The sequence below is a fragment of the Tupaia chinensis genome, unplaced genomic scaffold, assembly GCF_000334495.1.
Source record: "Tupaia chinensis unplaced genomic scaffold, TupChi_1.0 Scaffold000532_1, whole genome shotgun sequence".
NCBI lineage: Eukaryota > Metazoa > Chordata > Mammalia > Scandentia > Tupaiidae > Tupaia > Tupaia belangeri.
In genome coordinates this window covers 9,532,641-9,558,256 of record NW_006160045.1, presented here as the reverse complement: position 1 = coordinate 9,558,256, position 25,616 = coordinate 9,532,641, and the positions used below count along the sequence as shown (strand labels likewise).

The following is a 25,616-nucleotide window of genomic DNA, read 5'->3' as shown; positions in this document are numbered from 1 at the left end:
CTTCTGTATGTCTGTCTGACAAGCACATGTGCCCTTGGCAGTAAAAATAAACATAAGAGAATTAACTTTCCTTACTCTTTGTCACGTTGATAAAAAATTGCTCTAGAAGCTTCCTAAGATAGCAGCTAAGAGCTGAGTTGTGATTCTCCCAATGTTATATAACAGTTAACAACTGGCATCAGACTTGAGATGGACTACAGCAGTGACACTATTAATTGTGACTCTGGGAAAATTTTCTAACTTCTCTGATTCTGTTTCCTCATCTTTAAAGTGTGGGTAAAGATAGTAGGTATCTCATATAGGGAGCAATGCATATAAAACTCTTAGTCCAAACCTGGCTCATTTTTAAATACTGGACAAATGCAGTTGCTTCCCAGACCCTCAAAGCCCAATATGAACCCAGAGATAGCAAGGGAGTCTGACAACCCCACCCCTCCTCATTCTCGCCTGGTTACTGGTCATTGCCCCCTTTGGAAACAGCTTTGGGATGTTAGGAAGGCCCCTGGCCCTCCCGCAGGGAGTGATGGGATATCAACCTGACAGGTGAAAATCCCTAGAGATGACCCCAAAGAGGAACAGAAAGAAGGAGTTTTCAGAGAAGGCACTCTCTGGCGTATCGAACCAAAAGACAGTCTGTTTATAGCTACTGCTTAGCTAGGGTGTTCTGGGTGAAGATGTGAAAGGAAAGGAGATTCCTGACAGGCAATTGCAGAGTCAGCAGGTTTTGCTTAATTAGAATGGTGTTATATAATATTGTAAGCATTGTAACTGTAAGCAACATGCCACTATGTGAAGCATGACTGCCACTGTGGGGCTGGAAGGAGGGGTGGTGTCTGTTATGGTACCTAAGAATCCTTACTCAAGGCTAGGAGGTGACGAGGAGCAATGAGATTATGCACCTAGGACCACAGGTAGCCTGACAAGCTGAGCTGCAGAACTGAAGATGCGGGAAGCTGAATTGGGGTTTAACTCCTAAGACGCAGGCTGGCAGAATGTGCTTTCATTGTATGGCTCTAAGAATTAACCTATGAGCCGACAAGCCTCCTGTGAGACCTTTCACCCAAGACTCCACATACAGAGGCCTTTGCTCCCGCACCAGAGTCAGACAGCTGTGACTGGACATGATTCCCTGCTCACAGACCACCTCCCAAAGGCCAGCCTGAAATTCCCTTCCTTTGCTACAAGAGTCCAACCCACCAGGAGGGGCAGAAACTCACCAGTAAAGGTAGTAGAAGAAGGAGAGGAGATAGAAGGCCAGCTTACACCAGGCCTCCTTCTGACAGTAACTCAAGGTATCTGCGTTCATGACCACTGGTGGGTCATAGGCTAGTTCTGAACTATCTGCTGGGCAGTGGAAATACCTGCAGGGAAAAAGGACACAGCATCATTGGCCCTGAGGCCGTGGGACTTCCAGCCACCTGGGCCCAGCCTCTGGATGCAGGACTTCACTCAAGCAATCCCTGTCAAGCAGTGGTCTCCTTCTGCCCAAGTCCCAGTTCAAGCATTGCTCAAGAGTGACCAGCCACCAACTTCTAGCAGGCAGAGAGTCCCCTGATGCCAGGTCCACTGGCATCATGGTGATTTTGCACATATACAAAGCTCCTGTGGAAAAGTATGTCACCTGGGCTACCTGGGCAGTACCAGCAAGAGCCTCTCTGCAGTATGGGTTTGGATGTGGCAGATGACACAGTACACAGCCACTCCACTCTCCACTGTACCCACAATCTACCTTTGAAAGGAAGTGGTGTAATAGTTGAGGTGCTGAACTCCAACCTGGTTGACCATGGTTCAAGTTTCAGACCCGACAGCTTGAAACTCACACCAGACACATGTGCATGCATGCCCAAAATTCCGAGAGGAGAATGGAGGAGAAGGGATTATGGCATGGCCAACCTCCCTGGAAGCTGATTTCTTACTTTCTCTCTCTCTGTCTCTTGTACCCTAAAGCAAAAATCTCTCTCTAAAAAAAATAGTAAGTAATTACTGCAGTTTAAGAATTGTCTTCTACCCGGACCCTCATTTAAAATCCTGAATACTCTGGGAAGGACAGCATATTCCCATTTGAATGTGAGGGATTTTTCAGGTACTTTTCTTCTTGATAGAAGGATCTAGAACAGCAAAAACAACATTGGCCATCTGTGGGAAAAAAAGTAGCCCAGAGAGAAGTGGGTAAGTGAAAGAACAGTGAGGGGAGGGGAGGGAGGAGAGAGGCTGATGAAGCACACTTGCTCAACTCCAGCCCTAAGAACCAGTGCACCACTCAAAGATATATAAATAACCCATCTTTCCACCAACTGATAGCTCCTTACACAAAGGACCATGAGATACATTCCTTTTCTAGGGAGAAGAGTCAGTCCCAAAGCAGCAACTGAAGAGGCAACACCGTGGACTGCCACATAAGTGCTGAGTAACTCCAGGCTGCTGACCTAAACTTTGTGTGTCTCTGTGTGTTGCAGATTCTTTTTTTTTTTTGGAGAGGTTTTCGCTATAGGGCGTGTGCACTCGCCAGACAGACAGAGAGAGACATAGAGACAGAAAGCGAGAAATCTCTCCCCAGGGGGGATGGTCATGCCGCAATCCCTTCTCCTCCATTCTCCTCTCGGGATCTTGGGCACGCATGCACACGTGCCCGGCGTGAGTTTTAAGCCACCGGGTCCGGGACGTGAACCATGGTTGACTACGTGGGAGTCCAGCGACAGAGCCATTACACTAACTGCTGGTTCCCTGTTGCGGATTCTTGACAAAGCATGGCAAGTTCCCAATGGAGACTCCATACTTTTCTACACTGTAATTCTCCTAATAATGTCTCTCTGAATTCAGATTTTAGAAAGTATGACTTCCCTATGTAAGCAAATCATTTTCCTTCCTTACTAAGCCCATGATTTCTTCTGTCCTCCTCATGGTCAGTGGCCTTTACCTTCCGGTCACCCAGCACAGAGGCGCTCTCTCCCTCACCCCCTACACTCAGGCCAGGCCTGTCCAGTTTACCTCCATGGGTTCTCTCATTCTCAACACTCTGACTTCCACTACTGCTCAAGTCTCCCTCATCTCTTCAACCTGGAATTTCAACCCTCTCCCTAAATGAATTTCATCTTCAATACTTCTTCCTCCAACATAACCTTTACACTGCCACCACAGTCACCTTCCTACAAATCAGATCAGGAAATGCTGCTTGTTCCTCCAAAGCTTCTGATAGCTTTCCACTCCCTACAGAATAAAATAACTCCACCTTTCTCATGAAACTGTTTCAGACATGACATAGCAGATTCCCAGCTGTCTGTCAACTTGTCTCTTCTAACTTCCCTCCAAGAGCCCTATACTCAGCACTGAACATCTGCTGCTTCCCAGACACATTTAGTGCTCTCTGAGCCCTGAGCCTTCAGCTACGTTAGTCCTTCAACATGGAACGTGCTCCTCTAGATTGCTCAATTCACTCTTTAGTCTCATTTTTTAAGAGAGATTTTTGCTATAAGGAATGTGCGCTCACCAGAGAGAGAGAGAGAGAAAGAAGTCACCCCCACGGGGATGGCCAAGCTACAATCCCTTCTCCTCCATTTTCCTCCTGGGATTTGGGGCACACAAACACACATGTACCTGGTGTGAGTTTTAAGCTGCCTGGTCCAGGACTCAAACCACAGTCGATTACTTAGGAGTCCAGCAGTGTAACCATTATGCCATCTGCTGGGCTCATCTTCAGTATAATTTAAGTGCTTCTTTCTCTAGGCTCTTGCAAATATTTCTCATATGTCTATTAATATATTTCTTGGGCCAACCCTACAGCTGGCAAGAACCGCGTCCCTTGTGGCCAATAGTGATCTGAATCCTGGCCCTAATGGCTTAAAAACCATGCTGGGCATTTGTGTGTGTGCATGCCCAAAATCCCAACAGGGTGAAGATATGGAGGAGAAGGGATTGAGCATGATCATGCTCCATTAGGGGTTGCTTTCTCCCTCCCTCTCTTTCTCTCCATTCTCTCTGGTAAGTACACATATCCTCTGGCTATTTAAATAAATAAATAAACATAAATAAATAAATGTAAAGACTTTCCAAAAGAAGCCAAAATTTTAAAATATGTATATATTTCCCTCGATTATTAAGATGAATATAATTGAGGGTAAGGATTATATTTTACATTTATCTTGGAATTCCCCACAATGCCTAGCACATGGTATGTGTGCTGTATGTTTGCTAAATGAAGAAGTGAATGATCAAATGAGACTAAATACAGGCTATATTTTATGGTAAATGACAATGATAAAACATTTTGAAGGGATCAGCAGTTAGCATAATGGCTATGTCGCTGGACTCCCCTGTAGTCGACCTCAGTTTGCGTCCCAGACCCGGTGGCTTAAAACTCACGCCAGACGCATGTGCGTGCGTGCCCAAGATCCCAAGAGGAGAATGGAGAAGGGATCGCGGCATGGCCATCCCCCCGGGGGGTGATTGCTCGCTTTCTGTCTCTCTGTCTCTCTCTGTCTGTCTGGCGAGCACATGCCCCCTATAGCAAAAACCTCTCAAAAAACAAACAAACAAACAAAAAACATTTTGAGGGGCCACAGTTCTGAGAACAAGGGGTCAAAGGTAGGCAATTTATCTGCACAATTACATTCTCCACTACTTTGGCATTCTCCCGCCCCTGCCTCCTGTATCCATATGGTGACTAAATTTTATGAAAAGCCCAAAACACATGATCCAACACATGGTCTGAGCAGGGAATAGAATATCTGAAATCAGAACTGTCCCAGAAAAATCCGTCCCATCTGGTAGGTGGGGTTTTTTTTTTTTTTTTTGGTTAAGATATAATTTACATACCATAAAATTCACTCTTTTAAAGTATACAATTCAGTGGTTTTTAGTATATTCATAGAGTTGTGCAATCACCACTATCTAATTTCAGAACATTTTCATCATCCTAAAAGAAAGCCCTATTCCCATTAGCATCATTCCCCACATAAACTCCCTCCCAGCCCTTGGCAACTACTAACTTACTTCCTGTCCCTACAGATTTTTCTATTATGAACATTTCACATCCATGCAATCATACAACGCTGTGACCTTTTATGCCTGGTTTTGTTCACTTATATTTTCTCTTGTGTTCACCCATGTTGTTTGCATGTATCAGTACTCTCTTTCTTTTTATTGCCAAATAATGTTCCATTGTATGGATACACGATATTTTATTTATACATCCATCAGTTGATGGGCATTTGGGATGCTTCCACCTTAGGGTTATTGTGAATAATGTGGCTGCTTTTAACACTGACCAACAAGAGTTAGGTTATAGTTAAAGGAGCAGAGAAGGGCCTCCCCTTGTCAGATTTGGGGGCTTTGGAGAGAAGGTCCGCAACAAGATGGGAGGAGAGGAAGATATGAGGTGGCGGATCTACTTGAGGGAGATAGTCACTAGACCACAGGCTTCTAAGGCACAAAGGAGGAAGGACCATCCAGTCCAGGTAGACTTACCTCCAGAAGTGATAGAAAAGTAGAGGGACATTCAGCCCCAGGGTGAGCCACTCTTGAGCACACAGGAACATGATGCAGAAGAGGCTGTGAATGGAGTATTCTGGCAGCACAAGCTGAAGAGAGAGCAGAGACACAGGCCTGGGTTAGAGGAAGAGCCTCTCCACTTCTATGGCAGCCAATATCTGCCTGGACGCTGCTTCTCACATATGGTGACACCAAGGACCCCCTCGGCAGTAGCATAGTGTCATCCCGTTCCCCACATACACTCCCTCTAGGGCCCCAATACTGACACCCATTCCTGGTAATGCTCTCCTCATTATGATTTCAGAGTGCTTTTATACCCAATCCCAGACTGGCACAGGTCTTACTAGAATACTGTACTTTTTCCTGGGAATCACCACTTTGAGGTCTGACCTAAGACAAGAGTTCTAGGAGAAATACTGATAGGGTTTCCAGTGATTCTATAACTGTTCTGCTCTTGTTTTTCTAATACCTGTGTGTCCTCCTATAGTAACTCACAAACCTAGAGCAAAGATGGACATTTATTTCAAATTTAGGAAGACTAGGACAATATTGAGAAATAGCATTTTGCTTTGCAGTGTGTGAATCAAGAGAAAAAACAAGCAATGATAGAAAGAGGAATAAGGTAGCCTCTGAGGGAAGAGGGAAAGGAAAAGGGGAAGAAAGCAGTTCAGACCAAGAAGAGCCAAATGATGGGAGGTGACCAGCAAGAAGACTTAGTTCCCCCACCCCAAGCCAGCCACTCAGCAGAATTGGGCCAAAAGAGCTTAAAATGGTTGAGAACTCCCTCCCAGAAATGTTAACAGAAATCAAAGCTGGGAACCAGCAGTTAGCGTAATGGCTATGTCACTGGACTTCCATGTAGTCGACCGCGGTTCACGTCCTGGACCCGGTGGCTTAAAACTCACACTGGGCGCGTGTGCATGTGTGCCCAAGATCCCGAGAGGAGAATGGAGGAGAAGGGATTGTGGCGTGACCATCCCCCCTGGGGAGTGATTTCTCGCTTTCTGTCTCTATGTCTCTCTCTGTCTGGCGAGCGCACGCGCCCTATAGCAAAAACCTCTCCAAAAAAAAAAAAAAAATAGAAATCAAAGCTGTGGCCTAAGTCTGGTGTCATAGCCAGTACCATTTCAGTGCTGGAAGCCACATAGCCAAGGCTTAGATCCTTGAATTGGCCTGAAAAATGCAGCAGGCACATGTGAGAGTATCCAAGATCTTGACAAGCTGGAGGGCTGAGGAAGGAAGATAGCAGCATAATGAGAACCTGTCGCAGGTGTATCTCTCTCTCTCTCTCTTGTGTGTGTGTACACACTATCATGAATGAAATAAATAATAAAGCTTTAAAAAAAGAAATCAGAGCTGTAATCTAAACAGCAACTGTAAGAGAGAAATTTGATCTGTAGGCTACTAATAAGGAATGCTGTAGATAGTGAAGCAGATGCACCACCTTACATAGTTATACAGGAAGACATATATTTTATGTGTGTGTGTATGTGTGTGTGTGTGTGTATTTATCCAGATATAGAGAGCTAAATGTATATTGTGTGCATTATGTATGTGTGTATGTGTATACATGATTTATATGTGTGTATGTATGTATATATATATATATATATATATATATATGAGATATGACATTTAGAGTCAGCCCTCCATGGATTCCAAATCCATTGATTCAACCAACTATGATGGAAAATATTCTTTAAAAAATTAAATTCCACAAGGCAAAACTGAAACTTGCCACATGCCAAGTACCATGATGAGTCCACACAAATGAAGTGCTGAGCAGGCATTGCACTGGTGTGTAAGCTATCTAGAGAGAATTTAAAATATATGGGAGGGTGTCACCAGCTCACCTGAAGACATTAGTTCATTTTAATATTCATTTGTGTATGTTCAGGGACTTGAACATACACAAATTTGGTATCTGGTTGGAGGAGTTCTAGAACTAATCCCCTGGGGATTCCAAGGGACAACTGTATGTACATTGGCTCGTGTTGTTCAAACCATCATAAATGCATAGGTCATCACATCAAAATCCCCCCAACCACCCTTCAAAGTCCAGCTCAAATGCCACTTTCTAATGGAAGCTCTGCCTACCTTGTACCTCTGGGCCCCACAGCTGCTTTCTAGCCCTGTCCTAGGAGGATTTTCCATAATCTACCCATTATGAAGTCTTTAACCTATCCCCACCTCCCAACACACATGGATATATTATAGAGTCATCAGAAAAGTCACGATGTATCTTTCTATGAAAAGTCACGATGTATTTTTCTATGAAAATACATCGTGACTTTTCTAATGACCCAATACTATAGTATCTTGTAACCCTCCAGCGTCTACTGTTTTCTCATCTCCATCTGCAAAGTGTTTGCATGGTGCCTGACATTTAGTAGAGACTTAACAAATATATATTTTTTTTCCTTTTTTTGGAGAGGTTTTTTGCCATAGGGTGCGTGCGCTCGCCAGACAGACAGAGAGACAAAAAGTGAGAAATCACCCCCTAGGGGGGATGGCCACGCTGCAATCCCTTCTCCTCCATTCTCCTCTCGGGATCTTGGGCACACACGCACACGCACCCGGCGTGAGTTTTAAGCCACTGGGTCCGGGACTCGAACCACAGTTGACTACGTGGGAGTCCAGCAACATAGCCATTACACTAACTGCTGGTCCTGAGACTTAACAAATATTTGAGCACATGAATAAAAGTGACCAAGTGTGTACATCTGCAGCATGTCTGACTGGCATTAGGGACACAACCTATGGTCACCAAACACAGTTTCTCTGGGGAGGGAACAAACTGACCCACTTGGGTATGGAACATGGCTTTGATCTCTTACTTTAGTCAGATGAGCTAACCACTCCAGATGGCAGATACAGAGGGAGAAACACATATGCACACATTAAAAATACATGCACAGACACACATGTAAGAAATGCATTTTGTAACCAGGGTCATCTTTATTCTCCAAGTCCACCGTATAATGAATTGCAATAACCTACACCTTAGACCTCTTAGACAGTAACCCAGAGATCAAAGCAAAAGGATCATTATCCCAGAGGTGGTACCCCTCAGTAGGTGGGCCAGGCACAGCCAGCCCCTATGAACCTCCACCACCTGGTGGGCAGGGGTCTGTCCCTATCATTTCTCCTTATAAGACCTCAGAGCTTTGTTTACCAGCCCCATCTGTACCCTGCCAATGCACCACCCTGCCTCTCCTGTTCAGAGAGAAAGCCCATGTCTCAGAGCTGGGTGTGCCAGCCCCAGGAGACAGTGGCTGTGAGTTCTGCTATGCACATCTCTACATTTTTTAATCATCAGTTTCAGCCACTTAGGCTGAGGTAATTAACATGTTTAGAGACAGCCACTCTTGAGCCTGAATCATTCATTAGAGCTCCATCCTCGTCTTCAACTCCAGTGACAAATCCCTGGCTGATTACAGTGTGAATTTCAGGTTCCACCATTAATCACTACCACTTCTTCTCTCCTCGGAGCTTGATTTATAGTGGAAGTTGCAACCTTCCAAACAGGGAGGATTCATCACTGTCCCTATGCTAAGGAAAACTCTTAATGTAGGCCAGCTGGTCCCAGAGGTGTCCTGCCTCCTGGGTGTGGGGAAAAACTAAAGAATTCATCTGCCATCTGGGTGTCCTCTCTCAATTGCCTCTGACTAACTAAAACACTAAACAGGACCCTTACAAGTGGGAGAGGCTCCTTTAATTAATCCAAGGAGACTTTTAGGGGTAATAATGCCTTTTTATTTCTTTTTTTTTTTAAATAAACTTTGTTTTAAGTTTTTTTAGAGAGATTTTGCTCCATGTGTTTGCTGGAGAGACAGAGAAAGAGAGACATAAAGCGAGAAATTGCACCTGGCGGGGAGATGGCCACGCCACAATCCCATCTCCTCCATTCTCCTCTCAGAATTTTGGACATGCACATGGCATGTTTTAAGCCCTTGGGTCCAGGACTTGAACCATAGTCGACTATGTAGGAGTCCAGCAACATAACCATTATGCCATCTGTTGATCCTGACAATGCCCTTTTCACATACACATTGTCCCTTGCTACTTCCCCAGGTGCTTCTTGTCAAGATGATATGGAAGGTTTAGGGAACCCATTGCTTCTAGAGAGGGTAGAAATCTGTCAGGCCGTTTGCACACAGCCTGCACATGGCTTTACTGTCACTCACCACCGACTTGCAGTACTCAGCCTTGTGAGACTGCATTTCCCAGACTGCAGTTGTTGGGTGGGGCCAATGGGCTGTGAGCAGAAATGTGAAGAGAAGGCTGGAGCGATCTATAGCCAGGATAAAATGCCCCAGAGTCTTTTTCTTTCCCACTGACATAGCAAAAAACATTTAGGGCAGGGGGGTAAGTAGTTCCATTCTGTGTAGAGAAGCGACTTATGATGAACTTACAGCATGGACAAAAAAGAAACTTGTCATTTTAAGCTAAGAGTTGAGCACTGTTTCTTTTCCTTTTTATTTTTTTTAATAGTTTTTGCCCTAGGGCATGTGCACTTGACAGAGAGAGAGAAAGTGAAAAATCACTCTCCTGGGGATGGCCATACTGTAATCCCTCACTTCCACTCCGCTCTCAGGATTTGGGGCACACACTTACACACACCTGGTATGATTTTGAAGCCACAGAATCCGGGACTCGAACCATGGTCAGCCATGTGGGAGTCCAGCACCTTAACCACTATGTCACATGCTGGCCCCTGAGCATTGTTTCTTTTTTTTCTCTTTTTTTTTTGGGGGGGGGAGAGATTTTTGCTGTAGGACATGTGTGCTTGCCAGAGAGAGACAGAAAGACAGAAAGCAAGAACTCACCACCCCTACCCCACTTCACTCCCCACCCCGGGGAGATGGCCAGGCTGCAATCCCTTCTCTTCCATTCTCCTCTAGGGATTTTGGGCACACATACATATGCACCCGGCATGAGCTTTTTAAGCCACTAGGCCCAGGACTCAAACCACAGTCAACTACATGGAAGTCCAGCCATGTAACCATTACACAATCTGCTAGTCCCTTAAGCATTGTTTCTTACCATTGCATAACTTAACCTATCTTGTCTGATACTGTCATTAAACCCCAGAATAAATGATCTATGGGAAAACCAAAATCGTATTCTTCCTTCTTTATCCTCCCCCTGGCCATCCATCCAGCCTTTTCTCCACCAAGCCATTGAGACTGGCATGACATGGGCTCCTGTCACTAGACATGCTTGGGCAGGGGCCAAATGATCACCAAACAGACTTAAAGTTTAGTTGAATGGGGAGTAATCAGGCTAGACTGTCCCCCAAACTCTGAGAGTATCTACTACATAAAGCCCACCCCTGAATCTACCAGGCAAAACATAGAAATGCTCATTAAAGTTCTGATGACAGCCCCATGACCCTGAGTCATCCTGTGGCATTGAAAAACACTGTTTTATTGTTTTGTTTATTTTTTCATAACAGAAGTTGCTGCGTGGTGCCAAACTCATCCTTTTATTTAACAGAGAAAATGTTTCAAGCAGGCCACAGTCTATTGAAATCACTCTTATTGATGATAAAATCCCTTTTGTCTATCATTATAAACAAGTGGTCTCAATCTAGGTATCGTGGGATTGCTGAAAAGACTGCATTTCATTCTAACCAGAGGAATCATGAAAGGATTCATGATTGGGGAGGAATCAAGGCAAATTGGAAGGGTAAAACCTGATCATGTGAGAAACCAGAAGCCAACATGCCAGGAGTGGAACAGTCACAGCAAAAGCAGAGATAGAAGTCATTGGCCTGGGGTGACAAAGTCCACGTATGGAATGGCACTGAGCCAAGCCTGATACTGGATAAGGCCTAATTTTTGCTCATTTTATGCCACCTACCCTGACTTCCTGCCCAAATTCTAGTAGTCGGTTTCCATTCACTAGCAAGCATTTCCATCTGGATACTCCACAACTGCTTTGTACTAAAAACCTGCCTTCTTCCTAATACTTGCAAACTTTATCTCCTAAATCTCCCATTTCTGCTAACAACAGCCATCTGACTCCTCTTTCCAATGAGTCTAAGTCCTACCATTGCTTCTTCACAGCCACTTGCATTTGTCCCTTCCTTTTTATCCCTACTGCCCCAGATTGAGCAGTGCCTCTTCCAATGGTTGGTGCAAGAACCTTCCAGCAATTTTCTCCCTCCATCAACAGAGCAGCAACCTTCTCTCCTTTGTATATGCCATGTTCACTCAACTCTAAGCCTTCACCTACAACCTCCAGGAAGTTTAAGTTATTTTATTTATTTGTGTTCAAATGTTTTATGTCTGTTTATGCATCCTCCCATTCATTCGCTTGCTGCTTTATCCCACACATGATTTGCAACTGACTGGTAACCATCATACATTGCAGGAGAATCATGAATGATGTGTCAGTTTCTTGGGTCTTATTTTCACTGCTGTAGTGGAGAGGAGTGTCAAGAATGGAGACGAGTCTCTCTCTCTCTCTCTTTTATTTAAAGAGGTTTTGGTCATAGGATGCATGTGCTCACCAGAGAGGGAGAGGCAATGAAAAGGAAAGTAAGAAATCACCCACCCAGTAGGGATAGCCACACCGCAATCCCTTCTCCTTCATTCTCTTCCTGGGATCTTGATTTTGAGCATGCATGTACACATCCCAGTGTGATTTTCAAGTCACTGGGTCTGGGACTCGAACTGCAGTTGGCATGTAACCACTATGCCATCTGCTGGCACCCATGGGGGAAAAGTCTCTTCTTACCCTAGTGGAAGAGGAAATAGAGAGGGGTGCCGGAGTTGAAGCAAAAGATTAATGCTCCCTGAGCGAGAAAGGTGAGTCTCCAAGACTAGGAGAGGGGAAAGAAGGAAAGGATGGAGAGGCAGCAAGTATGCCTAGTATTGGGGAATCTATCTGCTCCTGACTCCCACCATGTACCCAGGGGATGGGATTTCTGAGGGGCTGGTGTAAGCATGCCAGGGACCAAACACACTAAGAGCCACAGTCACAAAAATCATGATGGAAGATCCGGGCACTGAGTTTAGCTTGAAGAGAGTTGTAAGACTCAGAGTATACACCCATCTCCAAATGGACCCTGTCAATTCAGAAAACAATTTTTACAGTTGTAATTACACTGGGATAAAAGTACTAGCCAATCTCTCAAAGCTTTATATAAATTCCTACCAGTTACATAATGGTCAACTGTGTGATACTGAGAAAAGCCACTAATCACACCGAACCTTCTTTTCTTCAACTGTAAAATGCTACACCAACAGCAAGGGACACGGGATGTACTGTGAATGATGGTGTTTGCATAGGTGAACAAGCAAGGAACAAAGGAACATTCTTGTGATGAATGTGATTATTGTTGTTAATAATAACTACCATTCTCAGTTGGGTAAGTTGTCACTCTTACCCTCAAAGTCAATGAAATGACCCAGAACAAAATTTGCTTTTCTGATTCTCAATCCAATCTCCCCCCCCCTTTTTTTTTAAAGGATTCTTGCTATAGGGCATGTATGCTTGCCAGAGAGAAAGACAGAGAGAGACAGTGAGAGGTAAAAGTGAGAAATGATCCTCCATGGGGGATGGCCACACCACAATCCCTTCTCCTCTATTCTACTCCTGGGATTTTGGGCACACATACACAGGTACCTGGCTTCATTTTCAAGCTGCTATATCTGGGACTTGAACCATGATCAGTCATGTGGGAGTCCAGCACCTTAACCACAATGTGACCTGCTGTCTCCTCTTGACCCTAATGGCTAAACCAAACTTCAGCTTCTCCCAAAGGAAGGAGAAACCAAGAGTTTTCTAAATAGCCTGCCTCTCAAGCCATAAAATCCCCAGTCCTTGCCTGTTTTCAACAATCACCCAGTACTCTGTGTGTCTGCCCTGGGGTTTATCTGCCATCAGATCCAATGAGTGCAAAGGAAAAAAAAAAAAAAGAATAATGTCTCTTTTATTTGGTCTCCAGCCCATGGTACACTGGTGTTAAAACAGAGGCTCCTTGGGACCAGTAGGTGGTGTGGTGGTTAAGGTCCTGGACACACCCACATGGCTGACTATGGTTCTAGTCCCAGGCCTGGTAACTTTCTCTCTCTCTCTTTCTGTCATCAAATTAAATAAATAAATGAATAAATAAATACATAATAAATAATTCTTTAAAAAAAACCCAGAGGCTCCTTTCTGGGATGGACAAGGCAATCGATGTTCTCATAAGTGTGCAACATCGAGATCTGTTCTCCATTTGTTTCCAAATGAATACCTGTGCCTGAGACACAGCACACAGTCATCCCTTGGTCAATCTACGTTGGCGCGAGGGGATGGCAGGGAGAAGAGGAAAGGATAGCATTGCTCAGAAACCTGGGATTTTGCTGAACTGCAAGACTATGAGGAAAGCATCTCCAAGCACTGTCAGAGAATCCCATTCGGAGTCCCTCTGCTCTGAAAAGGCCACCTTCTTTTTCATTATTCTGGGCAGAAGGCACCTTGGAAAGCCTGTACCTAGGTACCCAGTCCCTTAGAGCGGCCCAGGCCCTGCAGCCCTGCCACGTCAGGACCGACATCTCAACCTCAGATGGCACACTAAGTCAGGAATATGCCAGTAGTCAGGGCCTGGGGTTGAGTCAACTTGAGGGTGACCTGCTTTATGATGCTGGCTGGCATTTCAAAGTATTTAACTTTCTGGAATTTGTACCAGATTTATCAAATAGTTTTGAATGGTGACCTGAAAACTCTGGTATCTAAACAACTTAGCACAGAATTACCTAGTCTGGAATGATTATTTAAAAATTAATAGGATACCTGCCGATTTTATATTATACCAGGAACTGCGGGTATGACCTTCCACTGCCAGCTGCTCTCCCGAATGCCTGGAACAAGTACTGCTTTTTTCTTTCTTTTTAAAAAGAATTATTTATTTAATTTTGTTATCATCATCATCGTTATTATTAATGTTACCAGAGAGAGAGAGAGAAAGGGGAAGTGAGAAAGCAAGCTGCCAAGACCAGGACTTGAACCTCAGTTGGCCATGTGGGAGTCCAACTCCTCAACCACCATGCCACCTGCTGGCCCCCCTAAGTACTGCTTTGACTTTTCCAATCATGGTCAGCATCAGACCCTCATGGCTTACTTTAGGGGGTTTGGACCAGGCTTCAAGGGAAACCAGCAGCAGATCATTCTCCCCAGGGGCCTGATTCTGTGCACCAAGAGCACAAGGGAAAACAAAGTGGAGAAATCAAGAGAAGGAGTTACCTGCCCAAGTGATCCAGGACCTGAAGACAGAAGAATTCTCCTTTTGGCCTGGGGAAGCCCAGTGTTGTTGCAGGCACAGAGGTTGGACAGGGGAGTCCTTGGATGTTGTTTCCAGCCCCATAGGGGCTCCCTCTCCAGGCCACCCACTTTCCAACCCTGTGGGACCATCTGTGACCCTCTTTCCTCCACCCACTCTCCTAGAGCACATTTAATCCACACTGTGGAAGTTCCTGTGACTTCTTAGCACCCCCTTGGACTCTTAGCACCCCCTTGGACTCATGCCCACCTCTGCATGAAGAGAAAGCATCAAGGAAAGGAAAAGGCCAAGAAAGAGAAGATGAGTAGCAAACTATAATAACATTTCTCACTGCCCACTGCTCCAGGCACCTAGTACGTGAACTTGGCCCAGCAGCCCCCGTGGGGATTCAACTGTGCACTGACAGATCAGCCCCATCTGTCACACATGCTGCCCTCACTACCCACTGAGGCCCCTCACCCTTCTCTGCCTGGAATCCCAGTGCTGTCTGACCCCTCCTGCCCTCGCTGTGCCTTGGAGATGACCCTGACTAGCCAGCACCTCTAGTCCCACTGTCATTTCCCTTGGGGCTCTCACCACCATCTGTGCCATGCTCTGGGGTTACCCACTATCTTGCATAAATTGCAGTTATCCCAGGCCATCCATTGAGGATGCTTTGATCCAAGAGGAAAAGTATATGTGAATAATGCCATGAGGAAGAAGTTTCCTTCCAACTGAATCCACAAGGTCTCAGTCATTTTGCCAATGAAGAAACAGGTGGCCAGGTGGGCCTAGCCCATGACTCTCTAGCCCTGACACTCTCGCCTGACCACCTCTCCAGCCCATTTCTTTAACCTTCACCATCATCTAGCAGTAGTTCTCAGATGTTAGTACTTCAGGGTCACCTGGAGGTTTTGTTAAAACAGATCACTGGTGGGTCAGTCAGTGGTGTGTGGTTAAGGCTACTGGATCCCACATGGCCGACTGCATGATTCAAGTCCCAGCTTAGAAAATACACTGGGCATGTGTGTGAGTATGCCCAAAATCCCTACAAAGATGGAGAAGAAGGGATTGCAGGATGGCCACATACCCTGCCTCTGCCCCAAGGTAGTATAACCTCTGACAAATTAAAAAAAAAAAAAGGGACCAGCAGTTAGCTTAATGGCTGTGTCGCTGGACTCCCATGTAGTCGACTGTGGTTCGAGTTCTGGACATGGTGGCTTAAGCTCACACAGGACGCGTGTGCATGCGTGCCCGAAATCCCAAGAGGAGAATGGAGGAGAAGGGATCAAGGCATGGCCATCTCCTCTGGGGGGAGGGGTGATTTCTCGCTTTCTGTCTCTCTGTCTCTCTCTGTCTTTCTAATGAGCGCATGGGCCCTAAGCAAAAAAATAAATAAATTAATTAATAAATAAATAAACACTCTCCCCCCCCAAAAAGAGGAAAACAAAATCACTAGGCTCCACCCTAAATTCCAGATTCAGTACATATAAATGAGCCCATGAGTCTGTCTTTCTCACAAGTGTTCAGGTAAACCACTTGCTCCTCTAAGTCTGGTCCTGGAACAAACATCACTTGAAAATTGTGGTAGAAATGTATGATTTTGACCCCATTCCAGAACTTCTATATCAGAACCTTTATTTTTAACAAGATCTCCAGGTGATTTATATGCATGTTCAAGTTTGACAAGTGGCAACTCAGCACTGATTCTCAAAATAGAGTCCACCAGTCACCTACACTATAATCACCTAGGGCACTTGAGGGGAAAATGCAGATTTCTGATTTCCACCTCAGATTCCTGAGATGGCCAGGAATCTGCATTTTCAGAAGCACCCCAGGTGATTTTGTTAAACATTTAAGCTAAGATTCAGAAAACAAAGGTTTGAAGAACACATGAAGCAGACACTTCCATTTTGAAGAACTTGGGTCCTAGTTCCTCATCTCCAAACCCCCTTGCAGGACTGTGGGTCTTCTCTGGCTTTGTGACAGTCCCCTGCCCACAGAACCCTGCACACTAATGGCTACTTTGGGAACTGCAATCTGGCTGGATTGCAGTTGCAGATGCAGTCAAAAGCACTGGCCCCTGGCACTCCCAGCCACCACTACGTGGGAGAACACCCATGGGAGAACACCCAAGATGCTCCCTTCAGCCTGTGCCCAGCAGTCTGTAGTCAAAGAGGGCTGCCTTTCGCATCTTCCTGGGTTGGAGGTAAGCTCTGGATTTTGGCCTTGCTCTGCATTCTCCCAGATTGCATTTTATCATTGTTTTCATGCAGCATCAAGACACACTTGAATTTCAAAAGCCTTTCTGCTGGCTCCCTCACACACTCGCTAAATTACTAAACTACCCAGGAGCCCACTCAGGGAGGAGGTGCGAATAAAAGCACTCTCTCGAATCATGCCATATTTCTAAAGGGACAGAATTCTCCTACAACTTGTTAGCAATTCAGAGGCATCTAAAGTTAACACTTGCAGCTACCCACTCCTTTTCTTCCTTTCTTTAAGCCAAGGATGATGGGAGTAGAAATTGTGTTCAGAATATAGGTAGTGATTAGGCAAAGGTTTAGATTGTTTGAGAGGAAATGCAGTAACCAAATGAAAAGAATGTTCCAGAATGAGAGCGGAGGGGTGAAGGGTTTAATAAGCCTGTTTCAGTGCTAAAGAGCCCCATTTTAGCACTCATTCAGCAAATATTTGTTATAAGCACTTACCAGGGAGTGAACACAAAGCAGTCTAGCTAGGGGAGCTTGCAATGTAATGATTACATATGCCATATGTCTTGGTTTATTTTTTGTTTTCTTGTTTTTTTTTTTGCTGCTATAACAGAGTACTGGAGACTGGGTAATTTATAAACAATAGAAGCTTATTTGGCTCACGGTTCTGGAGGCTGGGAAGTCCAAAATTGAGGGGCTGCAAATGGCAAGGACCTGTTTATTGCATCACAACATGGCAGAATATATCATTCACACAGCAAGAAAGCATAAGAGAGGCTGAACACACAAGGGAGAAAGAGAGGGCCGACTCCCATGATAACTAACCCATTCCTGCAGTAACTAACCCACTTCCAAAAAACTGGCATTAATCCATTCATGAGGGGCAGAGATCTCATGGTCTAATCACCTCTTAAAGATCTCACCTCTCAATGTTAAAATGACAATTAAATTTCAAGATGAGTTTTTTTTTTTTTTGGAGAGGTTTTTTTTTTTTTTTTTTTCCCCAGTAAGGTGACAATTTGCATTTGTAAGAAATTTATTTCTAGTACATGCACTTATGGAGTCCTGTCTGGTAGTAGTTCTCCATCAGAGATGCATCAGCAGCACCTCTCAGCTTCTTAAACTAACTCTGCATGGCCCGTAGCTCACGAGATTCTGCAACCATGGCTGCCCTGTGTGCTGGGGCGGGGCCTTGAAGGAAGGAGCAGCTTTGATGTTTGATCAGGTCGGAGGGCAGTCTGATGTCCATCGTCCCTACGAGCCATTGTTTTAGAGGATATGTGTGTGTTTAATTGCACTTATCCCCACCTTGAGCCACTTAGAATGGAAAGAGGTTTACAACTAGGACTGTTTCTAAACTGGTTGGAAGCAATGTAAGACTTCAAGGCAAGCCAAATTTAATTTCCCAGTCAGCAGATTTCAGTCATGTTAGTCACCTGTCAGGATAAAAGGTACCCATGTTTTGCTTTAGAAGTTGTATATCCTCATTAAAATTAAAAATAGCAACATGCCTCTCCCATTCTGTGCTTTCATTAGTACGTTGGGTACGATGATGTCTACAAATAACATTTCAGCATTGGTTTTAGATGTGTTCTATATGATGTGCTGATGGGCCAGAAATTTATTATTTCTGTGAATAAATGTTTTCAGATCGATATTCAGTAGTTGGACAGACTCTATTGATATATCCAAGTTTATTCTATTCTTAACAGGTGGTGTGAATTATATATATATGATTTTAAATAAGTCAAAAATTTAATCTAGTTTTAAAAAATTCTTTAGTAAGCCTATAAGAAATTTGACACTTGGTTTTATACCAGAAAGAAAAAAAAAATACCCAGATATATTGAATAGATACTTATTCAGGAACTGATTACTCAATTTCAAATAGATAAAGAATAATTTTTCATTTCCTTTTCTGTGGTCATTTTATAGTTTTAACATCTTTGGTTTTGACCTTTATATTGAAAACTGAAAGGTATATAATCTTAGTAAATATTACAAAGCTAAACTATAAATATATAATGACCACTTTTTAAAAAATTTTCATCATTAGTGATACCTGTTAAAGACTTTATGTATGTAAAAACAGTGAGAAAACTTTTGTGACCTATTTTCATCAGTCAAAATCACCTTTCAGGGACCAGCAGTTAGCGTAATGGCTATGTCGCTGGACTCCCACGTAGTTGACCGCAGTTCGAGTCCCGGACCCGGTGGCTTAAAACTCACGCTGGGGGCATGTGCGTGCGTGCCCAAGATCCCAAGAGGAGAATGGAGGAGAAGGGATTGCTGTGTGGCCTTCCCCCCGGGGGGGTGATTTCTTGCTTTCTCTCTGTCTGTCTCTCTCTGCCTGTCTGGCGAGCGCACACGCCCTATAGCAAAAAAACCTCTCCAAAAAAAAAACAAAAATCACCCTTCATTAAAATTTCAATCTTGTATTATTAAACTTGAGACAGCATGTTATTTAATATGAAGATGAAAGTTACTTCAGACAAACTTGGGTGAAGAATCCAGCCAGTATTTCCTCTTCTGCAAAATTGTGATAATGTCTGTCGTAGGCATTTATCTTACTTGATTGCTTCCTTTTCTGAAGCTGGTAAAAACAGAAAGAGAATTCTTAGTTTTAATTTGGGAATGAGAACTTGGGTGGAGTGCTTAAAGATAACCCGAGGGAGGATTGTTGACAAGTCGAGTTAATTCAGACACCTGCTATGTACAAGGAAGGCATTGTTTATTTTGTACAGGAAATTTTTTTTTTTTTTTTGGATAGTCGACTGTGGTTCGAGTTCTGGACATGGTGGCTTAAGCTCACACAGGACGCGTGTGCATGCGTGCCCGAAATCCCAAGAGGAGAATGGAGGAGAAGGGATCAAGGCATGGCCATCTCCTCTGGGGGGAGGGGTGATTTCTCGCTTTCTGTCTCTCTGTCTCTCTCTGTCTTTCTAATGAGCGCATGGGCCCTATAGCAAAAAAATAAATAAATTAATTAATAAATAAATAAACACTCTCCCCCCCCAAAAAGAGGAAAACAAAATCACTAGGCTCCACCCTAAATTCCAGATTCAGTACATATAAATGAGCCCATGAGTCTGTCTTTCTCACAAGTGTTCAGGTAAACCACTTGCTCCTCTAAGTCTGGTCCTGGAACAAACATCACTTGAAAATTGTGGTAGAAATGTATGATTTTGACCCCATTCCAGAACTTCTATATCAGAACCTTTATTTTTAACAAGATCTCCAGGTGATTTATATGCATGTTCAAGTTTGACAAGTGGCAACTCAGCACTGATTCTCAAAATAGAGTCCACCAGTCACCTACACTATAATCACCTAGGGCACTTGAGGGGAAAATGCAGATTTCTGATTTCCACCTCAGATTCCTGAGATGGCCAGGAATCTGCATTTTCAGAAGCACCCCAGGTGATTTTGTTAAACATTTAAGCTAAGATTCAGAAAACAAAGGTTTGAAGAACACATGAAGCAGACACTTCCATTTTGAAGAACTTGGGTCCTAGTTCCTCATCTCCAAACCCCCTTGCAGGACTGTGGGTCTTCTCTGGCTTTGTGACAGTCCCCTGCCCACAGAACCCTGCACACTAATGGCTACTTTGGGAACTGCAATCTGGCTGGATTGCAGTTGCAGATGCAGTCAAAAGCACTGGCCCCTGGCACTCCCAGCCACCACTACGTGGGAGAACACCCATGGGAGAACACCCAAGATGCTCCCTTCAGCCTGTGCCCAGCAGTCTGTAGTCAAAGAGGGCTGCCTTTCGCATCTTCCTGGGTTGGAGGTAAGCTCTGGATTTTGGCCTTGCTCTGCATTCTCCCAGATTGCATTTTATCATTGTTTTCATGCAGCATCAAGACACACTTGAATTTCAAAAGCCTTTCTGCTGGCTCCCTCACACACTCGCTAAATTACTAAACTACCCAGGAGCCCACTCAGGGAGGAGGTGCGAATAAAAGCACTCTCTCGAATCATGCCATATTTCTAAAGGGACAGAATTCTCCTACAACTTGTTAGCAATTCAGAGGCATCTAAAGTTAACACTTGCAGCTACCCACTCCTTTTCTTCCTTTCTTTAAGCCAAGGATGATGGGAGTAGAAATTGTGTTCAGAATATAGGTAGTGATTAGGCAAAGGTTTAGATTGTTTGAGAGGAAATGCAGTAACCAAATGAAAAGAATGTTCCAGAATGAGAGCGGAGGGGTGAAGGGTTTAATAAGCCTGTTTCAGTGCTAAAGAGCCCCATTTTAGCACTCATTCAGCAAATATTTGTTATAAGCACTTACCAGGGAGTGAACACAAAGCAGTCTAGCTAGGGGAGCTTGCAATGTAATGATTACATATGCCATATGTCTTGGTTTATTTTTTGTTTTCTTGTTTTTTTTTTTGCTGCTATAACAGAGTACTGGAGACTGGGTAATTTATAAACAATAGAAGCTTATTTGGCTCACGGTTCTGGAGGCTGGGAAGTCCAAAATTGAGGGGCTGCAAATGGCAAGGACCTGTTTATTGCATCACAACATGGCAGAATATATCATTCACACAGCAAGAAAGCATAAGAGAGGCTGAACACACAAGGGAGAAAGAGAGGGCCGACTCCCATGATAACTAACCCATTCCTGCAGTAACTAACCCACTTCCAAAAAACTGGCATTAATCCATTCATGAGGGGCAGAGATCTCATGGTCTAATCACCTCTTAAAGATCTCACCTCTCAATGTTAAAATGACAATTAAATTTCAAGATGAGTTTTTTTTTTTTTTGGAGAGGTTTTTTTTTTTTTTTTTTTTCCCGCTATAGGGTGCGTGCGCTTGCCAGACAGACAGAGAGAGACATAGAGACAGAAAGCAAGAAATCACCCCCCAGGGGGGATGGCCACACCACAATCCCTTCTCCTCCATTCTCCTCTTGGGATCTTGGGCACGCACGCACACGTGTCCGGCGTGAGTTTCAAGCCACCGGGTCTGGGACGCGAACCGCGGTCGACTATGTGGGAGTCCAGCGACATAGCCATTACACTAACTGCTGGTTCCCAACATGAGTTTTGAAGGAGACATTCAAACAACAGCATCGTAGATTATATAAACAACAAAAATGAAAACATGAAGTACAAATAGAGGCAGCACATAAGCAACACAATAAAGGAGGAATGGTGAAAAGAAATTGTGCCATTAATTCTGCGTCAGGAAATGTGGGAGAGGGCTTTGGAGGAGACTGCTCTCAGTGGAGATTTAAAGAATGGATTGTGTTAAACAAAAGAGAATGTGGAGGCAAAGGTCATCTCCAAGAGACAACCAATGCCATCCTTTCATTGAGGTGTTTGAGATTATCACTTGTTTCTTTATGTCCTGGAAAGAAAATTCCATTCCATCATGTGGTACAAACCTTCCAGAGCAACAATATGGAGCTCGAAATCCTTCATGCCAGCCTCTTTGTAAACCTGGGAGACTTCCGGGGACTGGTGATGATTTCACCTGACCAGGGGAAGACTATGGTGACAGGAAAGAGGCTAAGGAACAAGTTATCTTATGTCTTTTGTGACTTAGCCCATGGAAGATGACAATGAGTCTTCACATTGGACCTATCAGTGAATTTAGGCACAGTTGCCAGTCCTGTCCTACCCTCCCCTGACCTCTTCCACTCACAAGCTCAGAGTGAATGAAAAGAAATACAACTTTTCTTGAGGGAAGGAGGGTTCCAAACTGTGGGAGGTTGCCCACCAGGAAATATTGCCCTTAGGTTTCAGTTTCTCAGCAAACAATTACACAATGCCAAAGGCCATGATTGGCTCCCCTTTAAAACCTCACCTTCAAAACCATACTCTGATTGACCACTTCCCATAGCAAATCAGTGAGCTTAGAATCCCTCAGATTTGCATATCCGGCACCTCATGATTGATCCACAAAAGCAACCAATCATAACCCACCTTTTATAATCCTTCATTTAACCAATCACCACCCACCAACATGTATATAACCATGATCCCTGGTCCACTATCGCCAGACAACCCTGAAGACCTGTGACACCTTTGTCTCCGGGTGACCCTGAAGAGTTGTGACACCGCGACAACCCTGAAGAGTTGTAACACTGTGTTGTCTCCATGCTGCCCACAATAAACAGACGACCCTGAAGAGTTGTAAGACCACGTCATCTCCGTGTTTTAACACTGCTCTGTTTGTCTAGTCTCTCACTCCTTCCCTCAGGAAACCTGTTCGACTGTCCTGCGGGTCAGGACACCAAACCCCCAGGACCACACTTTCCTCTGTCACTGCCCAATAGATTGGTGCTTTCCATGTGAGGTTTCTGTCACTAGGTCTTTCACAAAGAGCCTGCTGTTGGCATAGTTGCACTGGACTCCTATGTAGCGCACCACAGATTAAGTCCTGGAATCAGTAATTTGAAAATCACACCAGGCATGTGTGCATGTGTGTCCAAGATCCCAGGAGGAGAATGAAAGAGAAGGGATTGCAATATAGCCATTCTCTCTGGTGTGTGTGTGTGTGTGTGTGTGTGTGTGTGTGTGATTTCTCACTTTCCTTTTCACTGTCTCTGTCTCTCTCTCTCCAGTGAGAGCATGCACCCTATGGTTAAAACCTAAAAAAAAAGAACTTGCTGTTTCCAGAGGAGCGAGTTCACCTACCTGTGCCCTCCAGTGCTCCAAGGTGGAACAAGCCTGGTACCAACCTAGATCTTCAGTAGCACCATTAACTTCTAGAGGAGAGCTTTTCCAGGATGAAAACAGATTATGGTCCTACTTAACAGCTATTAAGTGGTGTTAATTATCTGTTACATTCGGCAGGTTGGAAAAGCTTTGCTCAAAACAAACCGAGAGAACTGAATGAGACAGCAAGTGTTGCATTTGGGAAAAGAGCTCAACTTTCATCATCCTCATCAATCAGTGTTTACTGAGTGCCTGCTGGAGCGTGTACAGCGACCTGGACAACTTGCTGGACGTCCTGACTCAGGGCCCCACACACAAAGAAAAGACACATAAACAGAGCCCCCTCCCTGAAGGCCCAAGTAGAGGGGGTTGTCTGAACTCAAGCAAACGCATGTGTGTGCATGTGTGTTTGTCCAAAGTCTGACTAAACTTCTTAACAGCTGGATCATACCCAGCTTTACCAGGAGTTTGTTTTTGCAATTAACATTTTGAATAAAAGACAAAATAATACTGTAACGTTTATAATATTGTTGCCACCTTGCTTCTAGCAAGGGCTTGAGTAGTGGTGACTAGTGAAGATAGCCTTTGATTAAAGAACAAGAGACTTGGGCTCTAGCCCTAGCTATTTAAAATAGTCTTAGTGGGGCAGGTAGCATGGTGGTTAAAGTACTGGACTCCCATATGGCACACTGCAGTTCGTGTCCCAGACCTGGTGGCTTGTTTTCTCATTTCCCCTCTCTATGGTCAAATTAAAAAATAATAATAACAAATAAAATTAAATAATCCTTTTTTTTAAAAAAATAAAATAGCCTTAGCTATTTTGAAGCTACAGAACAATGGAGAAACTAATTTGTTCCTTTTTTTAGGTTTTTGGCATAACCCAAGTGAGCTCACCAGGGAGAGACAGAGAGAAGAAAAGTGAGAAAACACTCCCCAGGACGGATCACCATGCCACAGTCTCTTCTCCTCCATTCTCCTCTCAGAATTTTGGGCAGGGACCAGCAGTTAGCGTAATGACTATGTCGCTGGACTCCCACGTAGTCGACCGTGGTTTGAGTCCCGGACCCGGTGGCTTAAACTCATGCCGGGCGCGTGTGCGTACGTGCCCAAGATCCCGAGAGGAGAATGGAGGAGAAGGGATTGCGGCGTGGCCATCCCCCCTGGGGGGTGATTTCCTGCTTTCTATCTCTCTGTCTCTCTCTGTCTGTCTGGCGAGCGCACGCGCCCTATAGCAAAAACCTCTCCCCCCCAAAAAAAAAAGAATTTTGGGCACAAATGCACACATGCCCAGCATGATTTTCAAGCCACCAGGTAGAGAACTAGCACTGTGGTCGGCCGTGTGGGAGTCCAGCGCTTTAACCACTGCATCACTTGCTGGCCCCCTTAGGGAAACTATTTCATTTCAAAGGGCTCAGTCTCTTCATCTACAAAATAGGAATAGTAATAATTGTCTCTATGTCATAGGACTTGATGAGTATTAAGTGAGTTAATAAGCTCTTAAAATAGAATCTGGCACATAGTAACATTCCATAAATAACAACTGTTTTCTGGAAGAAGATGCATTTGACCTGCATAATCTCAACAGACCTGTTCCACTCAAATGTTCCATATACTTAATAAAAAGCAGCAATTAAATATCTATGAATATTAAACCAATGTATCTTTTTCCCTCTCCAATATATTTTCTGTGCTTGCAAAACTTCAAAAATCCTCTTTCTCAGGACCAGCAGTTAGTGTAATGACTATGTCGCTGGACTCCCACGTAGTCGACCGTGGTTCAAGTCTCAGACCTGGTGGCTTAAACTCACACCGGGCATGTATATGTGCGTGCCCAAGATCCCAAGAGGAGAAAAAAGGAGAAGGGATTGCAGCATGGCCATCCCCCCTGGGGGGTGATTTCTCGTTTTCTGTCTCTCTGTCTCTGTCTTTCTGGCAAGCGCACATGCCCTATAGCAAAAAAACTCTCAAAAAAAAAAAAATCCTCTTTCTCTACTA

The 25,616-nt window shown here is 44.3% G+C and overlaps 1 protein-coding gene across 2 annotated transcripts in view; it reads right to left on the bottom strand.

The window, feature by feature from the left end:
- The window catches only part of CNIH3 (cornichon family AMPA receptor auxiliary protein 3), a 143,464-nt gene that overhangs the window by 5,222 nt on the left and 112,626 nt on the right, over nt 1-25,616 (bottom strand). The window contains exons 4-5 of one of the 2 annotated variants that reach the window (XM_006157268.2): nt 5,464-5,576; nt 1,218-1,361 (exon numbers count right to left, since the gene is read on the bottom strand). In XM_006157268.2, coding sequence (XP_006157330.1) covers nt 1,218-1,361; nt 5,464-5,576 — 257 coding nt within the window. The remainder of the gene's footprint in view (nt 1-1,217; nt 1,362-5,463; nt 5,577-25,616) is intronic. The other variant, XM_006157270.2, reaches the window with a different exon arrangement.